This window comes from Nematolebias whitei, chromosome 20 (genome assembly GCF_014905685.2).
Source record: "Nematolebias whitei isolate Nwh7 chromosome 20, NemWhi1, whole genome shotgun sequence".
NCBI lineage: Eukaryota > Metazoa > Chordata > Actinopteri > Cyprinodontiformes > Rivulidae > Nematolebias > Nematolebias whitei.
Genome location: NC_056517.1, coordinates 32,813,930 through 32,838,796, shown reverse-complemented (window position 1 = coordinate 32,838,796; position 24,867 = coordinate 32,813,930). Strand labels below are relative to the sequence as shown.

Here is a 24,867-nt window from a genome sequence, read left to right as displayed (position 1 = left end):
CAAACTAGCGTTTGCCTTAACTGACAACAAGCTAACGTCAGTTAAACGCGATGGTTTTACTTCTGTAAAAATAGAGTCAAACATAGTTGCTTTAGTTTCAATTAGCTTAATGTTTTCATAACACGAATTTAAAGCAAACAGAGCGAAATGTCAGAGTCGTGCATCTTCCTCCCGCATTCAACTTTCACATCAAGGAGGCTGAAACTGCCAGCTACGCATGCGCCCCAAGATCTATGCTGAAACAGAGGGGCAGCCATGATTGTAGTTTTAAACGGAAGGCCTGTTGATGCGTTCAAACAACATCATTAAGCTCCGACTTCACAACGTTGCGCATGGTTACGTCTCGCGTACTCGTATTGTCTAATTATATAAAAACATCAGTTTGATTGTATTAATAAAAATGTTTAAAAAGAAAAACTTAAATGCGTAAAATCAAACTGTTGTCTAAACATAAAGGTGATAAAAAAGTAATTATTTCACTTGAGTAAAAAAAAAAGAAATCAATTCAAATGTTGCCTTTATGCAAATTGCAAACATTTTAAAACTTAAAAGTAAAAAATATTTCCTCAAACTGACAAATTATGTTTTAATTTAGATGTTTTTAATTTACGTGCTTTTTCGTTTTTCATCTTGTACGTTTGTTCGAGCTTTTCGCCACAACGTACGATTTTACGACAGTACCTGAAGGCAACGCAGTTCTGATCTTTGTGCGAAGCAGCGAAGCGGTCGCAGTTAGCGGCAAAGGACGACAAGAAAGCACGGAGCAGCGAAACGCGGCGGAGGAGACCGGTTCCGAAACCGAAAACCCACCTGTACAGCGATTATACGGATACGGTGACGATCCTTAAGATGGTAAGAAGACGTTTAAGAGCTTCGGTCGTTGGCTGCCGCTGATATATTCCCTGAGTTTAGCTAAAAAAATGAAGCTAACAGCTAATGCTAAGCCGTTAGCGAACTGTTTTCCTGACTCATTATCGAACAGAAGCCATTTTACAGCAGCCATTTACTGAGTCCTGACCGCAGCTGCTGGCTCTGGAAAATCAGTGTCTGTCCATAAAGACAACCTAAAACATTATATTCGTTTCTGGGCGAGTTTTAGTGAGGAAACCAACGACGTAGTTCGATAAAAAGCTCGTCCAGGCAGCCGAGCTAAGCGGCTAATCCGAAGAAGCTAACACTTCAGTGTTGCGTAGCTGGAGTTAAACTACAGCCCCGACGAGGAAGAACCCCAACAACCATTTTATTCAGCAGATAAGGTCCAGTTAAAGGCTTTATTTCAGGAGGGGACCTGTCTTTTAAAAGAACCAGACCCTGAGGGGAACCTTCTATGACGCTTTGGATTCAGGACCCCGGAGGAGCTGAAAAAATGTTCAAATCTAACATTAAAGCTTGAAGATGAGACATTAGAGTCAGTTTTTTATTATTCCGCCTGACCTCCTCTACCTGGAGAAAAACACGGGGGTTCTTCTGAACCACCATAATGACACATTTTCTCTTAACTGTCACCCTAAAACCTCTAAACTGTCCACAAAATGAGCTGAAGTTAAATGCTGGGTTTATATTTGGATGCTATTGTGAGGCTTTATAGTTCAAATCCTTTGAAGCGTTATGGAAAATAAAACCTTTACTCACACAGTTAAATCAAAACCAAGAGATTAAAACGTTAAAACAACGCTCAGGTGATTAAAAGTCAAAACAAAAGACCTGTGATCAACCAAAAACATTTAGAAGCAGAATCTGCACAGAAAATATTTGTGACCATCTGCTAACTACTACTGTTTGTTTATCAACACAAACAGCCGGTGTTTGTTTATCAACACAAACAGAAAACAGGTCAACAATAAATGGAAATGTCTATGAAAGAGCTGTTTATGTACTACCTGCTTTACAGTACTGCTGAAAAACTATAAAAAAAACTCACTGTACTTTTTTTTTTATATAGCTCAGGATAGTTTTGTATTTGGTTTCATGTTTTGCAGCAAGTAGATTTTAAACAAACGCATATTGTTAAAGTTTAACAATAAATAGTGATGTTCTTTGTTTTTAAAGTTCAGGTCTAGGTCTGTTGTGGGCAACTTTTACAATTAAAATGGGCCAAATTTTACCCATTCGTTCACTAAAATAAATGTAACCGGAGCCATAAGAATTATTAGTAGGAAGTGCTATGGTCACCCAACAAATATATTATTTCATCAGTTGAAATTATTAAAAAAATATGATTTGGTTGAATATAGTATTTTACAAGTCATATATATAAAGCTCATTAAAAATATTACCCCGAATATTCAATTAGAATTTGTTAAAAAAGAGAGTCGTTATAACCTTAAGGGAATGGAAATGTCTGTAAAACCTCCATTTAGAACTAGTCTGAAGGAGCTGCGTTATAATTCAGGGAATGGAATGGTATGGTATATAGTTTATTCATTTTAAAAAAGTACAAAACAATTCCATAACAATATAAAAAAAAAAGAATGGAATTGCCTCTATCACCATAAAAAATTCTAAAACAATTTATATGTCTAAAAAGATGATTAAGGTGAAGGTGTGGTGCCAGGTGAAGGATGCCTGATGTTTTTTGGTTTCAGTTTGGAAATTGTTCAAGCGTAGGTTGTTGTTTGTAGTTATTTTATATATTTTTTTAATAAGGGGTATATATTCTAAGAATTTTTTTCTTCTTTCTGCACCCTTTTCATTCACCGTTTTTTATTTTTGATGAATTTGTTTCGTTTCTTTCTTTTAATTAAATGACTAAATAAATAACCCGAGCTACAAAACTGTGATCATCAACTGATGTCCTGCGGGTCACTTCTAGGTCATCAGGGGACTTCTTTGAGGTCGTGGTACACAACAGACCTGAAATAAATTTGCTATAAATTTACTTCAAATTAAAAAATACATTCGCTTATAAAACAAAATCGATATCGGCCAAAATGGGAATCGGCAGGTCGTACAAAATCGGTGATCGGCCAGAAAACTGCAGTCAGTGCACCCCTAATATTCTTATGTCCAAGAAGAATTCACAATAAGTTAAATATTTATTTACAGACAAACCAGCAATTACCAACTTGTAACATAAATGCTAACTTAACATTGAAAACACTATGGAAGAGCTAACAGATTTTAGCATAATTTTTATCACAGGAAATGTGTTGCGAATAAACATTTCTAAGTAATTTCTAAACAGTCATGTTCTGATAATTTACCATAATTCCTTCTTCTTGCTGCTGACTCTGCTCTTCTGTCTATCCTCATTTTACTGGATCTAAGTTCTGCCTTCGACACAATCTGTCATTCTATCCTCCTCAACAGACTAACCTCCATTGGCATCTCAGGTACTCCGTTAGACTGGTCCAAATCATATCTCTCTGACCGCACTCAATTCATTCAGCTCAAATCCTTTCGTTCCCAGTCTCCCCCCTCTCCACGGGTGTCCCCCAAGGCTCTGTCCTCGGACCCCTCCTCTTCATCATTTACCTCCTTCCTCTAGGTCACATCTTCCGTAAATTTGGTGTCCATTTTCACTGTTATGCTGATGACACAGTTCTACTTGTCAACAAAACCAAACTCCACCCACCCTCCATCCTCACCGACTGTCTCAATGAGATAAATCACTGGTTTTCTAACAATTTCCTACAACTAAACAGTAACAAAACAGAAATCATTCTTGTCGGTACCAAAAACTCTTTATTTCAAAATCAGAAAATCTTCTCATCCCCCTTAACAACTCTCTGCTATCCCCCTCACCTCAGGTCAAGAGTCTTGGTGTCATCCTCGACACCACTCTCTCCTTCACTTCACACATCAACAACGTCACTCAGTCTACCTATTTCCATCTCTGAAATATTAACCGTCTCCGCCCTTCTCTCACACCCCGCTCCACAGCCGTCCTTGTTCACAGTCTTGTGACTTCTCGGATTGACTACTGCAACTCCCTTCTCTATGGCCTCCCCAACAAATCTCTCCAGAAGCTACAATTGGTCCAGAACTCAGCTGCGCGTGTCATCACTCAAACCTCCTCCTATAACCACATCACTCCTGTCCTGCAGCAGCTCCACTGGCTCCCGTTTAAATCACGCATCGTCTTCAAAATTCTTCTTCTCACTTTCAAAGCTATCCACAACCTTGCCCCTCCGTACCTATCTGACCTCCTACACATCTCCATCCCCTCTCGCTCTCTCAGATCCTCCTCTTCACTACACCTCCATGTACCCTCTGCCCGCCTCTCCACCTGGGGAGCAGGGCCTTCACCTGCTCTGCTCCTCATCTCTGGAACTCTGTACCCCCTGACTTACGAAACACCACCTCTCTTTCTCTATTCAAGACTGCTCTGAAAACACATCTCTTTAGACTCACTTATCCTTAACTTTGCTGTATGTATTTTATATTCTTTATGCATTTTATATTCTATGTATTTTATTCCTGTTGATCTTTGTTCTTACTGTAAAGTGTCCTTGGGTGTCATGAAAAGCGCATTTTAAATAAAATGATGATTATTATTATTATTATAATGTTTTACCTTCAGGAAGCAACGGTGGCTCTGCTGGGGCAAACGTTCATCTAAAACTTGGTTTTACGCCCCACTCCTGTTATGTAGCATGTAGCAGAACCAGGAAATGGTAGAACACAATACACGTTTTACACAAATGACAAATTAAAATAAAGAAAACCGTTAAGACTTTACCTTCTGTTGATCAACATGTTGTAAAACCAAGATAAACCAGATTAACTTTTTTTTTTTTTATCAACCCTGTATCGGACTGTAAATTACTTTTAAGGAATTGTGTAAATTGTTTAAAATTAATTTCCAAATTGTGTAGATTGTTTATAGATGTTTGACTGTGTTGGTTGTTCATACATATTTTGTTTGGATTTCATGGTATTTGTAGTTTTCAATGAGTTTGGTTAATTTTGTACCTCACGGGATGCCATAGCCAATAAGGGCCAGCCTTATAAAAGATGGCAGCAATCAGTTGTACTAATGAATGGCTGGAAATCAACTGTTAGCAGGACTCAAATGTTTGATGTGTAAAGGAAACAAAGACAAATCTATGCTTTGCATTCCCCTGGTGAAAGCAGCGATGTACGCTTTGTATGTTAATATATGAGCCCATGTTTTTGTATCTAAATGTTTGTATATGTTTTAGTTTTCACGGTGATCATGGTGATCCAGACTGAAAAGAAATTAAAAAGAGAAAACCTGAAAATCACCCGTTGAGATTGCGCTGAATGTTGTTCAAGAGCTGGGGGGCTGCTACACACTATATTCCTAGCCCCCATGCTGCCTTGCGTGAATTACGGGCACGACTTCCGGCGTGGATCAGAACCGGCTTTGTTTATGTGCGAACATCATGAGCTAATGTAGTTTCTCTAAGCATTGTGGATTTAATTTAAACGTGGGAACACCACCTGTCAGAGCTCACACAGGACAATATAATCATACCACTGTGGATGAGGAAGGACGACCTGGAGAAGTGGCCACAGATGTCTTATACTAACATATTTATCTACTTCATTGACTCTGTTGCTTCCCACTATGAAGCGATGGACAACCAGTGAAATGAGCACACCTACAGCGTTTTGTGTGCTCTCTTCAAGTTTAGATTTTTTCAGCCACATTCTTCTTCTGTAGGAAGGTGATGGAAACCACACCGCTTTTCACAGGAACCCTTTTTTGTTTTGGATCCATGTTCAAAACACTTGTTGTAGCACTGATGGTTGTTCATGCAGCCGTGAACATTGCAACAGGCACCTGAACTCCATAAGGCTATTTTAGTAAACGTTATGGTTGTTAAATAAATCAAAACAAAAACGGTGTTTTATTTGAAAAACTGAATGCAAATTACTTTCAAATAAAATGCGGTTTGTGCTCCTCTACCATGGTTAACCAGTGCTTACTGCTACTTCTGGTGTCCGACAGGAAGTTGTACCCATAATAATTTATACAGTAGTGCCCCCAGGAATAAGGTGGATAGGAAGAAAGATGAAGTAGGAGTTGAGTTTTAAATGTTGTTATTGGACATGTCTGAACACTCAGAATCAAACCAGACGATCCCGGTCATCAGAACAGCTTTATTAGTTGCTCAGTTTCAGAGGCCAAAGGTTCAGCCTCTTGTCACATTTCTGTCATTAGTCCGGTTTGTTTTTGTTGTTTCTTGTTGTGTAACATTTACACCTGTAGGGGAGGCGTTTGCTGCACGTGCTCATTTGGCTCTCACCTGCTGACGGCTTGTTTCTCCGCTCGAATCACATTGTTAGAGCTTCAAACATTTAGCTGCTCTGTGAGCATTTCAGCTGCCGTTTACTCCCATCAAATACACGTCATAAAGACAGAATGTAGAGCAGATGCAAGTCAGGTATTCTGACTCGAGCTTTATCTGGTGGAATCAAGGAACAGAGCTTTATCTGGCTCAAAACTTCTCTCCCTGATAAAGTCTGGTTATTGAATATCTGATGAAACTTACTTCATTTGTTAGATGAGCCAAACGAAAGATTTATTATAGTCTGTTTATTATTTACGGTCCAGGCTGAAGAAGGAATCGTCGGAATGTTTAATAAATATCTGCTACCGACGCCTCAAAACTATGATAAAGTCCAACTAAAACCACTTCCTCCTAAAGAACACAAGAGCTGAACGACTGAACTTAAAGAAGCAGAGCACAAGCTAAAAGAAGCAGAGCACAAGCTAAAAGAAGCAGAGCACAAGCTAAAAGAAGCAGAGCACAAGCTAAAAGAAGCAGAGCACAAGCTAAAAGAAGCAGAACACAAGCTTAAAGAAGCAGAACATAAGCTAAAAGAAGCAGAGCACAAGCTAAAAGAAGCAGAACACTAGCCGCCATTGTTGGTTTTTAAGCTGCTGTTAAAATGGCTCTAGAAAATTCAGTCAGCATTCATCTTGGGGGTGGTGGAGAAGAGATTAGAGAAGGTGGGACTATGTTCAGAAGCTCACCAGTTCCACTTCCCAGACCTACATCAAAATGTGGGTGGAAAAAGGTGAACCACCCACACCTGCCTCCACCCTCATTTGCCCCACTCTGGGCCCTTGAGCAAGGCCCTTAACCCCCACCATTTGCTCCCAAACAGGTCTTTCTTGAAAATGAGTCCTCATGACTCCATGAGACTACCTGTATAAATAAAGGTTACATAAAAAACTAAAAATCTGGATTTTTCCTGACACCATGGACCATAAAGTGAGTTTAGAGGGTACTCAGGCAGATTATAGGTGGAAAATGTAGAAAGTGGTCATAAATGTACAACTTCTGAGTTCTGGATTTGTCTGTTATTAATAGTACAGCTCTTAATTTGGAGGATTAGGACAGAATGAAAACTGTTTTTATTGTTAATCTGAGGTACAGTCAGTGGTCATCAGGAATCCTCGAGTCAGATTTTAAAATGGGAGAAGGAAAGATTAGATTAGATTTGTACTGTACACACAGCTGGGTTTGCCATGAAGCTGATCACTGTTCTGGAACCGGATGGGCCTGAATGTGAGACCTGAAACCTTCAGACAGCTTCTGTAAGGCCTGCGGACTCACAGGGAGTTTACTGTCTGACTCTGGTTGCCATGGCAACTAAACTAGCCAGTGCCTCAGGTAGGCTGAGTGGGTCTGGAGACCAGAGCCGAGCTTCATGGGCTCTCAGTCCACCAGAGAGACCAGAATCCTTGATTCGGTCCTTCTGAGTGTTCTTACAGGTTCTCTGAGGTTTGACTAAAAATCACTCTACAGAAAAAAAAAGCAATATTTGTTTTTAAATGGACCTGGCAATAAGTTTTATGTTGATAAATGACAGGTAATCACTTTAGTGGAGTAAAGATGGAGTTTAATGGCAGATAAATCTGATTGATTGGTTTGTATCATCCTTCTGAAGGCTGATAACCATAATCACAACTAAATGCATCATAAACTTCTTCCTGATTTAATAACTCCTGCAGGTATCTGATTTACAGCTCACAAATAAACTAAATGTTTAAAGTTTATGTAGAAATCATTCAGGACGGCAAAATAATCCATTTTATTCTGGGTTAGAGAAAATATTCTCCCAATTTCCCCCTAAAGGTTTCCCCCTTAAAGATTGTTTTAAAGCGGGGAGTGGTGGCGCAGAGTTTAGAAGATGGGCCTGTGATCCAAAAGTCGCAGGTTCAACTCCCAGTACCGTCAACATGAAAATGTGGGTGGAAAAGGTGGAACACCCACACCGTCCTCCACCCTCATTCGCCCCACTCTGGGCCCCTGAGCAAGGCCCTTAACCCCCATCTGCTCCTAAACAGGTCTCTCTTGAAAATGCGTTCTCGTGGCTCAATGAGACTACCTGGATAAATAAAGCGTAAATGAAAAAATAAATGGAAAAAAGTCTAATTATCTGTAGGATGTTTAAAAAAATAATAATGCGACTATTTCTAAATCATTTTTCTTCCCCACATTTATCAGCACGTAACTAGTTTCACAATTTTTGTGCTGTTTCAACAGTTCCATGTATCAAAACGTTCGGCTCATTCTGGAAATTTCTGCTGAGATTGCTGGTTTTTGTGCAATTTTAACTTTTTGAAATATTTCACTTTGTCGGCCATGTTTTTCTCATTGAAAATGATTGGAGCTCTCTTCACATCCTTCAAACCCTTTAGCTGTTTACAACCTTTTACTGCTCATTTCAGCTTTTGTTCTGCTTCAGCTTTTTTCAACTTGTCTGCATATTGTAATTTAGTTTTAACAACTTTTTTAATGCTCCTTTTTAGGCATTTTTCCTGCTACGTTTTCTGCCTATTCCAATTCTGCTAATTTCTGTTCAAATTCAACTCACGTTAACAGTTCAGTGAGGAAACCTTTTTAGCAGTAAGCATTGACATTGCAGTTTCACAGGAAGTGATGTTTCTCTGGTGAGAATAAACAGTTAAAGTCTCAAGTAGACCTGAGGTTTTAGCGGCGTCTCATCTCTGCCTGTTTTATGAACCAGCTAAAGACAAGTTGAGTCGGCTTGAAGCCTTCATTCCTGCACTCAGAGCTCTGATCTGCTCTAGGGTTCATCTCTGGTGGCTGCAGCTGAAAGCCCAGCTTGTTCAGGTTTTACTGCTGAGGCGTCATCTGGAAGGTCTCCTGTTGTTCCTCAAGAGAACCTGAACTGATTGTCCTGGACTGATTGTCCTGGACTGATTGTCCTGGACTGATTGTCCTGGACTGATTGTCCTGGACTGATCGTCCTGGACTGATCGTCCTGGACTGATCGTCCTGGACTGATCGTCCTGCACCGGGTTTTTGTAACTTGCCTCCAGGAGCCGCAGCTCGAGATCAGCTGACAAAATGGATCCAGTCAGTCAGTTTACAGACACCAAGCTAAAGTTTTGATGTGGTAGTAGCTGAGAGTCATTCCGAGGTTTGACCCAAACTGCTACAGTTCATAAAATGATCGGATGTTAAAACTGATGGGATATGTGGCGGGTGATACCGGGTGGCGGGTGATAGGCATTCCTTCAACAACTCTTGAGGCTTTTTATTTCATTTTAATGATGTTTAAAGTATAAGAGAATCCTCTGATCTGGTACTATTGAAAATATAAAATTAAAATATAACAATGTTTGGCACTTTGTTTAAAATGATCTTTATTTCAATGTATGAAACTCGTGATCAAGTCTTTTATTTTTATATTTTCCTTCCAAACATACAAACATTCCTGGTGACGTTTTAAAGACGGTCAACCGTTTTCTTCAGTTTTTCTTTAAAAAGCGTGTTTGTCTCTGTTTCAGTCCTTGAACTTGACGTTTTATTTTCTAAGACATTAAATTCAAACTGATAAATATTACAACAAAAAGAAAACGAGGGCAAGTCCATGTCTACGTGTGACTGATTGATGTACTTAAAGTAAAAATCTCCGGCGGTGTGCAGCAAAATTAAATGCTTCCTGCTTGCTGTTTTAGGAAACAGCTTTGTTTGCAGTTTGGTTCAGATTCTCCTCCATCTGTGTCTAAATATAGATGGATCAGAACCTCATGAAGACGTAAACAGCAGTACGTGTTTTATGACATAACGATCAGTGTTTATAAATCCTCACATCGCCTCCAGTCAAGGAACTGAAGCGGGTCCGCTGGCTCAGCTTCCTGTCCTCCCCAGCTGACCGGTCTCTCATGTCACGTCGGGACTCTCTGGTTCTGGGAGTTGAAAGTGGTCAGACTGGCATCGCCGCTTGCTGCAGCTAAATATAGCTGCTCTGCCCACATGAAGCAGCAGTTTGTGTCTCGCTCCAACGTTCAGATCCAGGTTCTGCCGGGATAACGTCAACTTCAGCTGTTTACAGAACCATCAGGACGCCTCACAGAAACATCTGGTCCAGTTTCAAACCCACAAATTTCAGTTTTTCTTTTGACGAGTCGACGATTTAGTAGCAGGTCAGTTTTAAAAACCAAAAATACAAAATTAACCTCTTCTATATGGCAAAGAATTGTTTGACTTTCTGTGATAATTTACAAAGATTCATGTTGTTACGTGCACAACTGGAACAACAAAATCTTTACTGTTCACAATGAATGCCAAGCAGAAGACTCCACTCAGCTGTTCACAAACATTTACACAAAAATATTTACAAAAAGATAAAAACATTAAACGGATAAATAGTTTATACAAATGGGTGAAAACCTAAAGTCCAAGCAAAACAAAATGTGCTAAATGTGTGTACGGTTGTGATAACGCAGAATAAAACAAAAGGTTCAATGAAGTAACTAAGAATATTTTAGATTCAGTCATTTGTTAAAGTTGGTTTCTGACCTACGTGTAGACTCAATCGTTTTATTTCTTAAATTGTAAAAAACACTCGAGCATCTCCTGCTTTGATCAACCCTTAAATCAAGTTTGTGTTTATTCAACTTTAGAATAAATCCTTAAAGTGAGGATAAATTAAAATAATTTTGGTTTTATCTGTGTCTGATCAGACTAAAAACTGATTCTTGTCACCGAGTGACTGATGGTTTGGTGTAAATCTCAGGCTTTTTGGTTTATATTTCTATAACTTCTTAAAATGACGAAATCAATTATTTAAGAACAAGATTTTTTAAACTGAAGGCGAAACTGTCTCCTGGTCAGGTGTGGGTGATGAAGCATGTAAATATTTGGTTGGTCTTATTTTGCATATTACAATTAGTGCAACCCAACATATTTTCTTTGTAAAAACAGCCCATAAAAGATAAATCTGTACATTTAAAATCTGTTTTCCTCCACTCAGAAGATTTTAAACCAAAACATGATCGTTTTTAGTTGAAGATTGACGTTTAATTTAGTAAGTTTCAGCTGAAATACCAGAGTCAACAGAAACTGCTATAAAGTACTGGTAATGGTATTTACGTTTCATTGGCTGTTTGTAAAGTTAAGAGTTTGTTGATAATTAATTAGCCTCTGGAGCTAACAAGCTAACTCTTGTAGCTTGTTGCAGACGTTGGTCCGGTCCTGCTCCTGTTTCTATTTATGTCACGTTCTCCGTTTCCTGTCAAGATGTAGCTGCAGCTCTATTGACTTAGTTTCATGATCTGGTCTCTTGAGGCTGTAATCATGACCTCAGTTGTGGGGGCAGGAACCTCCTGACCTTCAGTCAGGTCTCGGTCCGTTCAGACAGCAACTCGTAGCGCGGCTGAAGAAATGGACTAATCTGTGTTGATCTGGATGACGTCAGGTGTAACACCAACGTGGCTGGATGTTTGGCTCCAGAGATTTAATTCCATGGCTGACTGATTTGTTTGTTTATCCGATCTCCTCAGGTCATCTGGTGAGGAGAACCTTCAGGTGGAGGAGAGGCAGACAGCGCCGTCAAGGCGTGTGGAGTCGGACTGCAGCCCGTCTCACAGCCGAAAACCAGCTTCCTGAAGCTCTTCTTCTGCAGCCACCAGATGGACTGCAGACTCTGAGGGAGCAGCGAGTCAGGACCGAAACCAGCCTAGGAGCGGGGGGAGCAGGACCGGGTTGGGGAGAGGAGAGGACGAGGGGCTCCACCATGTCGACGAGGACCCAGAACCCTCACGGACTGAAACAGATAGGCCTGGACCAGATATGGGACGACCTGCGGGCTGGAATCCAGCAGGTGTACACGAGGCAGAGCATGGCCAAGTCTCGCTACATGGAGCTCTACACGTATCCTGGACCACCGGAGGGTTTGGAGGGGTCTCAGCAAGCACTTGGAAGGGTTCAGGGCAAAATATATTGGCTTCTTGTTTCTTTTCCATAAATGGTAAACAACAAACACAAATGTTCTGAACTATAGAACAAAAGTATGTGTTGTCAGGAAGAAGAGGAAATAAAAACTCAGGGACATGCTTTTGTCCAAAGAAAGTAGGAGGGTAGATACAGGCGTCATGGTTTGGACTTCTCATCTCCAGGAGAGTCCACGTTTATGTCCCCCATCACTAAACGAAGAGGGGGATGGGGAAATGCCATCCATTCATGCATGTTGTGAACATGTATGTAACAGTATGTACAGTACATGTTCGTGTGAGCTGGATAGCATAAAAAATAAGCAACATACTGACGTCCATTAAGGTGTGGCTACGTCTATTCTTAAGAAAGATCCCCATCAAAAATTGGTTTACCACGCCAAAATCCAAGATGGCTGCCACCATATCATTTAAGGAAACTATACTTTCTAGATTTTAAATTGCTTTAGTATAGTTCCCTCAAATGGCTGGCTGGGGTGGCTGAAGATTAATCTGTGTGGTCATGGTCACCATTGGCCACCCCCTAGCTCTACCATTGTAACAGTAGGCCTCTGTTTGCAAATCACTTTGGATTTGAAGGACATATTTTATTAGTTTTTTTTTTTTTTAAGTAAGTCAGTTGAAACCCTCCACACTAACACGGGTGGATGTTATTCTTTCTCTGCATCTGAGAGTTTCTCTTTTTTTTAAAAATATTTCCGATCAAACCGTCACCGCAAATCTCCAGGTACGTACCGAGCTGTGGGTTTATGTCCTTTCAGACCTACAATACTTGAGCGTCCTTCACATTTGTTTTAAAGCCAATTTAAAACCGAGTTTTTGGAACATGGAGCCTGAGTTTGCAGTAAAACACTGATTGCTTGCTTTAAAAACCAGCCAGTTACTGAACGCTTCACCACTGAGTGAATATTTACCTCTGGCTTTTTCTCATCTGAGTGTTTGTTTCACGTCGATGTGTCACTTCCTGTCTGAAGTCCAAACCTGCATAGTCTGTTTAAAAATGTTAAAGGTGGTTGCCATTGTAGTTTAACTTTACGTGAGTTGTGAGCTGTCTAACAGAGGTTTTATCAGATCATCCTGTTTCTGAAGCTCTTCCAGGTTTATAAACTGCATCCGGGTCGGGTCTGATTCTGTGCTTCCCATGTTCTGGTCCTTAACCCTTCCTTCAGACATGTATATAACTATTGTACCAGCGTCCACCAGTCCAGCCAGGGCGGGGGCTCCATGCTTCCAGCCAAGCCCTCTAAAAAGTCCACCACCCCGGGCGGGGCCCAGTTCGTGGGTCTAGAGCTCTACAAGCGGCTCAAGGAGTTCCTGAAGAACTACCTGACCAGCCTGCTGAAGGTCCGTTCACCCAGATGTTTTCAATTGAAACGTTCTGCAGGTCTAACCCCTGTCTGTCTGAAGGACGGCGAGGACCTGATGGATGAGTGCGTCCTGAAGTTCTACACCCAGCAGTGGGAGGACTACCGCTTCTCCAGTAAGGTCCTGAATGGGATCTGCGCCTACCTCAACCGCCACTGGGTCCGACGGGAGTGTGACGAGGGACGCAAGGGCATCTACGAGATTTACTCCGTGAGTTTTTGTCACAGCTGGTCCTAAAGATGTTTCAACTGATGGGAGAATAAAATACCACAAGTTTTGTCCAGGAATAATTTAAAAGTTTGGTTCTGAAAGACCTTAAATAGAAAACAGGTGGTTGTTGTCTTTTGTCTATAAACGACAAAAATGTTGATTGATTTCAGGTTTGATTTGCAAAGAGCAGAAAATAAACATTAAAACCAAAAATGTGCTCAGTTTGGGCTCAGCCAGCCTTAATCAAACCTTTGTCTCTTCCCGTTCCTCCCAGTTGGCTCTGGTGACCTGGAGGGAGTGCTTATTTCGACCCCTCAACAAACAGGTGGGATTACGTTCCTATAATCAATGTAAATTGAGATTAAAACTCATCTGGGATTAAAAAAAACTCCTGGTTTCTTCTATAAAAGGTAACAAATGCTGTTCTGAAGCTGATCGAGAGGGAGAGGAACGGAGAGACCATCAACACCAGACTGATCAGCGGGGTGGTCCAGTCCTACGGTAGGTCCTTGAACACAACACGCTGGACAGAACCCAATCCTTGGAAACAAACAGAACCAAGGGAACCCTTTTAAATTTGTTAATATCTTAATTGGTTTACAGATCAATTATCTATGTCCAAGTGTAAAAGTTTGACCCACATTTTAAAGGTCTGTGGAGTTGGAACCATCTGAGAAGCTTCATGCTGCCGGTCTGATTAATGGCCTCCGATACTACAGAATTGGGTCCAAAACCAAGTAAACCCAGACCAGATCTCTATTTGATGCTTCAAACATCTAAAGGATCAAAAACCGTTTCAGTGTGTGCTGCTTTATCATGAATAAATTAAACCTGAATATATTTTATTAACTATAAATGACAAATGTTTGATCTCCATGGTTCATTAACTGATTATTTGAGGTTTTTAGATTTTTAAAGTTTCTGGACAAATTAAATTTATTTATTTATTATTTATTATATTTATTGATAAGTGAAATTGAAAACGTTAGAAATTGGAGAATTAATATTTTAGGTTTTAGTCATCTTTGTTTTTGTTTTGTTCTGAAATAAAACTTTTTCTTTCGTTGCACTTCTTCTGGACCTGGTTCTGGAAGTAAAGAAATTGATCTTTATTTATGATATATCAGCGTTTGTATCCATAATCTCAATATTTGGATTCATCCGCCTCACCACATTATTCATCCTGTGTGTCTGAAAGGAGGACTAACCCTTAACAGTTTTAAGGACTTTGGTCCCACTATGGAGGCGTTATGAGGACCTTCGTGTTGGGTTTCACACCACCAGAGGAACAAGTCACACCCTCTTACATCACTCAGAGGTCCTGTGAACCAGGAACTACAAAGACCTGATAAATGTAGGTATAGGGACTACAAAGGGTCACAAGACCCCATCAGTGCAAAAGACAAACTGGTTCTGAAGGACTGAAGTAATCCCCCAGAACCAACAGAACCAAGTTTCTTCTGAGATGACACCTAAATGTTTGTGTTGAAGCGCACAAAGGGTTAAAAGTTCATCGTTTCATCGTTTGGAGAGCATCTGAGACGTTTTAAGAGTTGAATCTTTGCAGGTGTGAGAACTTCTTTATTCAAACCCTGTCAGATCCAAAGACCTGAACCTGTCCCATGCCAGAAGTTGTTGAAGGGTTTCTGCTGTGTTCCTCCAGTGGAGTTGGGTCTGAACGAGGAGGATGCCTTCGCCAAAGGCCCCACGCTGTCAGTCTACAAGGAGTACTTCGAGTGCCAGTTCCTCACGGACACCGAGCGCTTCTACACCCGGGAGAGCACCGAGTTCCTGCAGCAGAACCCGGTCACCGAGTACATGAAGAAGGTGAGCTGACGACTGACCGATGGGAGCCTCTGCCTCCTACCACGGTGTCTAACTATAATGTTTGTTTCCTCAGGCAGAGGCCCGTCTCCTGGAGGAGCAGCGGCGTGTCCAGGTTTACCTCCACGAGTCCACGCAGGACGAGCTGGCCAGGAAGTGTGAGCAGGTCCTCATCGAGAAGCACCTGGAGATCTTCCACACAGAGTTCCAGAACCTGCTGGATGCCGACAAGAACGAAGGTAAACCTGATTCAACAGCATCTACAGGAACGTCAGATTTTAATCTGATTAACCAGCAGCTATAGGAACCTCAGATTTTAACCAGATTCACCAGCAGCTATAGGAACCTCAGATTTTAATCTGATTCACCAGCAGCTATAGGAACCTTAGATTTTAACCAGATTCACCAGCAGCTATAAGAACCTTAGATTTTAAACTGATTCAACAGCCGCTATAGAAGCCCAATGTTTCAGCCTTATCCACCAGCAGCTATAGGAACCTCAGATTTACTGGTTTAAATATTTCCAGAAATCAAAACTGTCCTCAGATTTATTCATTCACACAAAACTAAACCATTAACATTGTCAGCTAAAATACAGACTTGATAGCTAAAATTCAAATGGGCACAAAACAAGCTAAAACAAGCTATGCTGGAGCTAAATGCTAACAATTGCAATTTGTAGTAAAAACTAAAGATGTCAACCAAAAGCAACAAAAGGAAGACTAAAAATACCAAAATTGTATGTAAAAACTTTAAGTAGCAAAACTGTAGCTAAATGCTAATAGTTGCAGAACCAGATTAAGATTCCTTAGATTAAAACTTCAAAATAGCAACAAAAAAGGAGTATGAATGCTAAAAGTAGCATTTTAGGAGGTAAAGGTTAAAATTAAAAAAAGCTGAATAAAGGTTACATTTCAAGAAAGGGTAACCAAATGTTAAAAGTAGCAAAACAATGACCAAAGTCTCAAATAAACAGTTAAAGGCTAATTTGAAAAAAAATGTAGAAAATGGCTAAAAGAAAAAAGAAAAATGGTAGCTAAAGATCAAAATTGGCATAACATAACCAAAGGCAGTAGCTGAATCAGATTTTAATGAGAACAATTTTTCTGAAGGAACTGCATGTTTTTGTGGAGAGTTTTATTTTTAATAAAGTTAAATATTTTGAATAGTAATAAAATTAAAAGTCTGAGCACAGTATTCCTGATCAGCTGAACTTTTTGATAAAAAAAAAAAAAAAAGCACCTGTGTTTTAAGTAGTTAAAAGAAACATGGAAATAATAAAACCGTTGAGTCAGAGTTCAGCTCTACAGAAGTTCATCAACTGGTTCTTCTCATCCTGACCTTAATAAATCTATCTAAGGGTGACTCAGCTACTACCACACTGAATTGTAGCTAAAAGTCTGTAACACTGAGTTTTAGCCTTTTCTGTGTCCTGTAGCAGCCATCTTGAATCAGAAGTTCTTATTTTTAACGGTTCTGCTGATGTCCATTCTTAGATCTGGGTCGGATGTACAACTTGGTCTCTCGGATCACGGACGGTCTCGGCGAGCTGAAGAAACTCCTGGAGACCCACATCCACAACCAGGGCCTGGCCGCCATCGAGAAGTGTGGCGAGGCAGGGCTCAACGTACGCACACCCTTCAGATGAGTTTACCAGAACAGGACGGTTCTGATCCGAAAGGGTCAGCTAATTCAGTCCAGTCTGGCCGATGATTTAGTGGTCAACAATAAATAATCCGAACCAAACCCAGAACTGGTTCTAGATCTAAGAATTGAGACCAATCTGTTCAAAGATGTCCGTTTGTCTTTCAGGACCCCAAAGTTTACGTCCAGACCACCCTGGATGTCCACAAGAAGTACAACGCCCTGGTCATGTCTGCCTTCAACAACGACGCTGGCTTCGTGGCAGCACTGGACAAGGTCAGAGGTCACTTGTCAGGTAAACAGAATCTGGTTGGCTGGAACACACCTGATGTGTTCCCGTTCCTCCTCAGGCCTGCGGTCGCTTCATTAACAACAACGCCGTCACCAGGATGGCCCAGTCCTCCAGCAAGTCCCCGGAGCTGCTGGCCCGGTACTGTGACTCCCTGCTGAAGAAGAGGTGGGTCACTGATCTGACCGAGACCAGATTAAAAGATATAAACACAGATCGGAATCCAACTGAAACCAGATTAAATATATACAGTGCCTTGTGACAGTATTCGGCCTCCTTGAACTTTTCAACCTTTTGCCACATTTCAGGCTTCAAACATAAAGATATAACATTTTAATTTTTTGTGAAGAGTCAACAACAAGTGGGACACAATCGTGAAGTGGAATGAAATTTATTGGATGTGTCAAACTTTTTTAACAAATAAAAAACTGAAAAGTGGGGGTTGCAATATTATTGGGCCCCTTTACTTTCAGTGCAGCAAACTCACTCCAGAAGTTCAGTGAGGATCTATGAATGATCCAATGTTGTCCCAAATGACTGATGATGATAAATAGAATCCACCTGTGTGTAATCAAGTCTCCGTATAAATGTACCTGCTCTGTGATAGTCTCAGGGTTGTGTTTGGGCTGGTCGTTGTGGCTCATGGGGGACGGCATGACCATGGACGAAGAATCAGTCTCAGGGTTCTGTTCAAAGCACAGAGAGCATCATGAAGACCAAGGAACACACCAGGCAGGTCCGAGATACTGTTGTGGAGAAGTTTAAAGCTGGATTTGGATACAAAAAGATTTCCCAAGCTTTAAACAGCCCAAGGAGCATGGCGCAAGCAATCATATTGAAATGGAAGGAGTATCAGATCACTGCAAATCTACCAAGACCCGGCCGTCCCTCTAAACTTTCATCTGGAACAAGGAGAAAACTGATCAGAGATGCAGCCAAGAGGCCCATGATCACTCTGGATGAATTGCAGAGATCTACAGCTGAGGTGGGAGAGTCTGTCCATAGGACAACAATCAGTCGTACACTGCACAAATCTGGCCTTTATGGAAGAGTGGCAAAAAGACATTTCTCAAAGATATCCATAAAAAGTGTTGTTTAAAGTTTGTTACAAGCACCTGGGAGACACCAAACATGTGGAAGAAGGTGCTCTGGTCACATGAAACCAAAATCAAACTGTTTGGCCACAATGCAAAACGATATGTTTGGTGTAAAAGCAGCACAGCTCATCACCCTGAACACACCATCCCCACTGTCAAACATGGTGGTGGCAGCATCATGGTTTGGGCCTGCTTTTCGTCAGCAGGGACAGGGAAGATGGATGGGGCCAAATACAGGACCATTCTGGAAGAAAACCTGTTTGAGTCTGCAAGAGACCTGAGACTGGGATGGAGATTTATCTTCCAACAAGACAATGATCCAAAACATAAATCCAGATCTACAATGGAATGGTTCACAAATAAACGTATCCAGGTGTTGGAATGGCCAAGTCAAAGTCCAGACCTGAATCCAATCCCCCACTTTTCAGTTTTTATTTGTTAAAAAGGTTTGACACATCCAATAAATTTCATTCCACTTCTTGATTGTGTCCCACTTGTTGATTCTTCACAAAAAATTAAAATTTAATATCTTTATGTTTGAAGCCTGAAATGTGGCAAAAGGTTGAAAAGTTCAAGGGGGCCGAATACTTTCACAAGGCACTGTAAACGCAGATCTGAATCCAACTGAAACCAGATTACAGATATAAACACAAATCTGAATCCAACGGAAACCAGATTAAAGATTAAAAAAATAACCTGATCTTAATCCCATTTAGCACAGATTAAATTAAAAAACTTCAGTCAGAATTTAGCCAAAATCGGATTATACCTAATACGCCGAGTCTTACTTTACCAGATTCTTACCTCAAAACACTAATTGTAATCAAACTAACACTAGATTAAACCTGAAAACATTACTCTAAATCTAATTTAAACTCAATTAAACTGAAAAGCACAAATATAAATCCAGTTTAAACCAGATTAAAACAATAAACTGAATGAGCATAAAAGTCAACAACCAAACTAACAAAACATCTGGAGGTCCCAGACAAACTGTCGTCTTGGAAATGCCTCTGTCCAACCAGCAGAGACTTCCTGTTTGTTAATCTGAGACGTCAGAATCATAAAAATCTGTTTTTCTTTTTTCAGCTCCAAAAACCCCGAAGAGGCTGAGCTGGAGGACACGCTGAACCAAGTGGTGAGGATCAGAACAGGAAATGATGTCATCCATTCTAAAACCTGAACTGTCTGATCCGCAGCCTGTCCTCTTGTCTCCTGTCTCGTCTCAGATGGTTGTATTCAAGTACATTGAGGACAAAGACGTTTTCCAAAAGTTCTACGCCAAGATGCTGGCCAAACGTCTGGTCCACCAGAACAGCGCCAGTGACGACGCCGAGGCCAGCATGATCTCCAAACTGAAGGTCTGGTTCTGCCCGGTTCAGTCAGGTCAGACGTTCCGTCCAGCCGTATGCTGACCTCCTTTTTCTTCTTCTTGTGCAGCAAGCGTGCGGCTTCGAGTACACGTCCAAACTGCAGCGGATGTTCCAGGACATCGGAGTCAGTAAAGACCTGAACGAGCAATTCAAGAAGCACCTCAGCAACTCGGAGCCTCTGGACTGTAGGACCCAGAACCACTGACCCTGTTCAGTCGGAGTCCCAGGCCAGTTCTGACTCTGTTCTCATCTGTTTCAGTGGACTTCAGTATCCAGGTTCTGAGCTCTGGGTCCTGGCCGTTCCAGCAGTCCTGCACCTTCGCTTTGCCCTCAGAGGTAATCCACCCAAGTTATTGTTTGTCTTCAGAAGTCCAGATTTTTATCAAACACATCCTCCCGAAAATAAAAAAAACGTAATCTTTAAACTCAGACTAGTTCAGAGTTTTTCCATCCTTTAGATTAAATCCGAACAGTTTTAGCTTGTGTTCCTCTGGAGCCATCGGCTACCAGAAATTAGAGCATGCCTGTTTATAAATAAAGATGGAGGAAAAAAATCTAGATTTATTCAGCTGAAAACCAGACAAGCCACAAGCAGCTATAGGAACCTCAGATTTAAGCCACATTCACCAGTAGCTATAGGAACCTGTTACACCTGATTCACCAGGAGCTATCAGAATCTCAGATTTACTGGTTTAAGCATTTCCAGGAGTCAAAACAAATGTCTGTCCTTTCAGATTTATTTATTCAGACTAAACTGAACCAGTTACATTATCAGCTAAAGTACATAAAGCTAAAGTTCAAGCAGGCTGAACAGAAACTAAAACCATAAAACTGTACAAGCTAAAAAGATCAAACAGCAAATGAACATTTTGAGATTTAAAACCATCTACATTGTGAGTGTCGGAGCTGGTCTGAAATTTTTAAAAGCGACCCGGTACGGATCAGCTTCGAGTCCAGTCCCTGGTTCTGAATGTTTGACCGGTTCCTCTGAGGTTCTGCTCTGAGCTCTCCTCCTGCTCCTGCAGTTGGAGCGCAGCTACCAGCGCTTCACAGCGTTCTACGCCAGCAGACACAGCGGCAGGAAGCTCACCTGGCTGTATCACCTGTCCAAAGGAGAGCTGGTCACCAACTGCTTCAAGAACAGGTAATCAGATTATAATCCGAGCTGAGTCCAACATGTGGGCCCAGGTTCTGACCCAGACTGACTCCTGGATAGGTACACGCTGCAGGCGTCCACCTTCCAGATGGCCATCCTGCTGCAGTACAACACGGAGGACAGCTACACGATGCAGCAGCTGACCGACAGCACGCAGATCAAAACGGTGAGGAGCCAGAACCAGAACCGCTTCCTAAATGTTCTTTACTAACAGTTCTGTCTGTTCTCAGGACATCCTGGTTCAGGTTCTGCAGATTTTGTTGAAGTCGAAGCTGCTGGTGAGGGAAAAACTTAACTTTTAAAACTGGTTCTGATCAGAACCTGGTTCTGTTGGACCACCAGAGGGCACCACATTTAACTCGACAGGTCTCGTTAATCTGGACTTCCTGTTTCAGGTTCTGGAGGACGAGAACGCCAACGTGGACGAGGTGGACTTCAAACCTGACACGGTCATCAAACTGTTCCTCGGATACAAAAAGTGAGCAGCGGTTCTGTCACAGTCGGGTCGGTGCGGGTTCTGGTGCTCTAACCTGCTTGTTCTCCTGCAGTAAGAAGCTGAGGGTCAACATCAACGTCCCCATGAAGACGGAGCAGAAGCAGGAGCAGGAGACGACCCACAAGAACATCGAGGAGGACCGGAAGCTGCTGATCCAGGTCCACCTCCAGAACTTTTAACGGCTCTAATCCAGTTTGGATCTTTAAGTTCTGTAAATTATTATTATTTTTTCTTTTAGGCTGCCATCGTGAGGATCATGAAGATGAGGAAGGTTCTGAAGCACCAGCAGCTCCTGGCTGAGGTTCTGAACCAGCTGTCGTCCCGGTTCAAACCCAGAGTCCCCGTCATCAAGGTAACGTCCTCCAGGTCCTTCCAGGTCGGATCAAAGTCCAAATCCAGGATGTTTTGTCTCCATTTCTTTGAGTTGTATAATAAAAACCCTCAGATGAGACCTTAGGACCGAACAGAACCTCTGACGATTCTGTCCAGTACCTGGGCTTTTAAAAACCTCCCCTTTCCAGATTATTATTATTTTTTTTACCTTTTTCTTGTTTTAGATCAGCTGAAACTCCAGTTGCTCCAGTGAGCTTCATATTTTTCATATCGGCTCTTTAAATTGAACGGAACCGACACCTTAAAGATTCTGGTTTCTCAAAAGTTTCCCTAAAATGTAAAATAACACGTTTAATTCTCACACGATGATGTAAACTTTTTTTTTATTTCCAAAAGTCAAAAAGGATTTAAAATATAGAAATTCTAAATATTAAAAAGTTTATTAATTTTCTGGTGACCACAAAATACCCAGAATGCATCTGAAAACAGTTTTTGTCTCCTTGTGGACAGAAATGCATCGACATCCTGATAGAGAAGGAGTACCTGGAGCGAGTGGACGGTGAAAAGGACACCTACAGCTACCTGGCCTGAGCGCTGGCCCCGCCCCCGGCTCTCCTCACCTTTTTTATTTGTAACCTTTATTTTTTTTATTTTACGTCTGAGTAATAAAGTGTGGATCGTCCAACCAGAGGACTTCCTGTCGCCCCGCAGTGATGAAGGAACAAACGCCCCTCCTGCTGCGGCTGGGAGACCCCGCCTACCCCCCTCCTCCTCCAGTCATGTTGTAAATAACACGGACCGATCCAGAGCCATGAAGAGTTAGTGGGTCGGAGGAGAGCCGCTCCCACAGGTTTCTGCATGCTACTGCCTAAACAAGAATAAACCCAAACGACGCAGTCCACCCAGCCGGGTCGGCCCGAACCGCAGAGCTGCTGCTTCTGTCCGCTCCAGATGTTCTGGTCCGAAGGTCGGGTTGGTGCAGGAGGCCTGATCCATTACTGAACGGTGGACATTTGTATAGTGTGGTTCATTTTCTAAATGTGTGATAAATAAAAACAAGGAAAGATTTCTTTAAAGCGCCTCGCCCGGGTTCTGCGCACTTCCTGGTTCTGTTCTCAGCTCAGTCTAGCCTCTTTTATAACTGGTTCTTCACAAGTAGGAAATTCTATTTCATTCACAAATATTTTCCCCATAGAAACATTCACTTTAAAACCACCAAACTACAGCTAATGTTAATGCTAATCTACTAATGTTCTGTTAAAGGGCTCAGCATTAATCTGAACAGCTGTACGTTCATTGTCGCACAAACATTCCAGTCAACGAGATGCGGCGCAGAACTCATGGGAAGCCCCGCCCCCTGCAGTATACGTCACCGATGAGGTTTCTTCTCATCAGTCTCCATCCCTGCAGCCATTTGGCCACAAATCTATCACGAAGAAAGCGCAGCACTTTTCAGCAGACGAGACTTCCAAACACGTCTGCACGCTCTCCATCCAGTTTGACCAGTTGAAGAGTCGAGTGCATTTCAAACACGCTCACAAACTTGTGACCAGTCACACACTAGCTGCGTAAGCCTGGCCCAGGCCTTGTCGAAGGGGCGGAGCTTCGCTGACAACAAAATGATGCAATTTTGCAGCTTCAGATGGAGGGCCTTAAGTCGAGTTAGCATTTTTCTACTTTTAGCTTCTTTGGCCATTGTGGCTAAATCTCTTTTTTAAAAACAAGAAAATGTCTTCATGGTGGCAGATTAATTTAACTGAGGTTACAAATAATCTAGTTCTGGAACGGTTTGGTCCAAAATGAAAACTCAGAATCTGAAGGTTTCAGAACATTTTAATATTTTAACAGAACCCTGTAAACAAGAAAAATCAGCACCTGGATCTAAAACAGGAAGAACCTGAAGTTACAGAATCGGGCCGGGTCGCGTCTCATTTAACAGTCAGTTTATTTCCCAGCATGCAACTGGGCATGCTGCTTGGTACCCGGCCCGAAGACCTGCTGGTTCTGAAGTGAGAAGGCTCATCTGGATCAGCAGGGTGGGAAATGATTGAATCCGACAGAAAACAGACGAGTGAAGCACCAAGAATCAACCCCTGAAGAATCCGTCGGCCCGGTTAAAAACCCGACTGGAGGCCGTAATAAATTAGAACCAGGCGGTTTAAAAAATAGGATCAGTTTCTGAAAGCCTGTCGGGTTCGGACCTTTGAGCACCAGAATCCATAGGAAGAGGGAGGTTCCAGAGAGGAACACTGAGAGGCAGTGCAGGGTTCTGAGGTTCTGGACCTGTCAAAACCTGTTCTGGTCTGAGGCCTGAAGGTACGGCAGAGCCATGATTTCCCATCATCCCTCACTGCTGTGTTCATTAAAACAAAACACGTTGAAGACCAAATTTAACCCTTTGACATAACACCCCCACCCCCCCCCACCCCAGCTAAAGAAAACATTTTTATTTAAACTCCAAATCTGGTGAAAGACACTTTTATTCTTTGGCTCTTTATGCTGCAGGTCAGCCATTTTGAAGGTAGATTCAGTGTAAAGGTCATCAGTATCTTACCTGTAGTAGATGCTTGGAACCACCTTCGTTTAGAACGATAAGAGTTTAGTTCTGACCCGATCCATGATTCGAGTCTTTATAAACTTAACGTCAGAAACTAAACTTGGTTTTATATTAAATTTGACTTACGAGTCTCAAAAGCTCAGCCTTGATTGTGACGTTAGAGTTAGGACCATTTTATTCTTTGCTTTATATATTTTTAAAAGGTTTAGAAATGTTTTTGGTATCCTTTTTTTCTTCTTATAAACAGACGCATTTATCCAAAGCTGAAAAATCCTGAAATACACATTTCACACAAACTTCAAAGAGCAGCAGCAGCTAGCTGTAGCACTTCCAGGACAC

The 24,867-nt window shown here is 41.6% G+C and overlaps 2 protein-coding genes across 2 annotated transcripts in view; one reads left to right on the top strand and one right to left on the bottom strand.

Annotated features, from left to right (window-relative positions):
• LOC119426617 (melanoma receptor tyrosine-protein kinase) overlaps window positions 1-24,867 on the bottom strand; it is a 531,032-nt gene that overhangs the window by 332,210 nt on the left and 173,955 nt on the right. The window lies entirely within an intron of this gene.
• LOC119426609 (cullin-1) lies at window positions 683-23,051 on the top strand. Its single transcript, XM_037694177.1, has 22 exons — window positions 683-852; window positions 11,735-12,104; window positions 13,354-13,528; window positions 13,592-13,759; window positions 14,034-14,084; window positions 14,170-14,260; window positions 15,423-15,586; window positions 15,660-15,822; window positions 17,080-17,210; window positions 17,396-17,503; window positions 17,578-17,684; window positions 19,703-19,751; window positions 19,843-19,974; window positions 20,054-20,171; window positions 20,246-20,322; window positions 21,012-21,130; window positions 21,203-21,308; window positions 21,373-21,420; window positions 21,538-21,620; window positions 21,691-21,796; window positions 21,877-21,990; window positions 22,482-23,051. The coding sequence occupies exons 2-22, from the start codon at window positions 11,968-11,970 to the stop codon at window positions 22,560-22,562; spliced, it is 2,328 nt and encodes a 775-aa protein (XP_037550105.1). The 5' UTR covers window positions 683-852; window positions 11,735-11,967; the 3' UTR covers window positions 22,563-23,051.

Excerpts from the sequence above, each read along its gene's own strand:
- LOC119426609 (XM_037694177.1), top strand. The coding sequence starts at position 11,968 with ATGTCGACGAGGACCCAGAACCCTCACGGACTGAAACAGATAGGCCTG. Across the intron at positions 12,105-13,353 it reads CGCTACATGGAGCTCTACAC|ACATGTATATAACTATTGTA; the intron begins GTATCCTGGACC and ends CCCTTCCTTCAG. Across the intron at positions 14,261-15,422 it reads CGGGGTGGTCCAGTCCTACG|TGGAGTTGGGTCTGAACGAG; the intron begins GTAGGTCCTTGA and ends GTGTTCCTCCAG.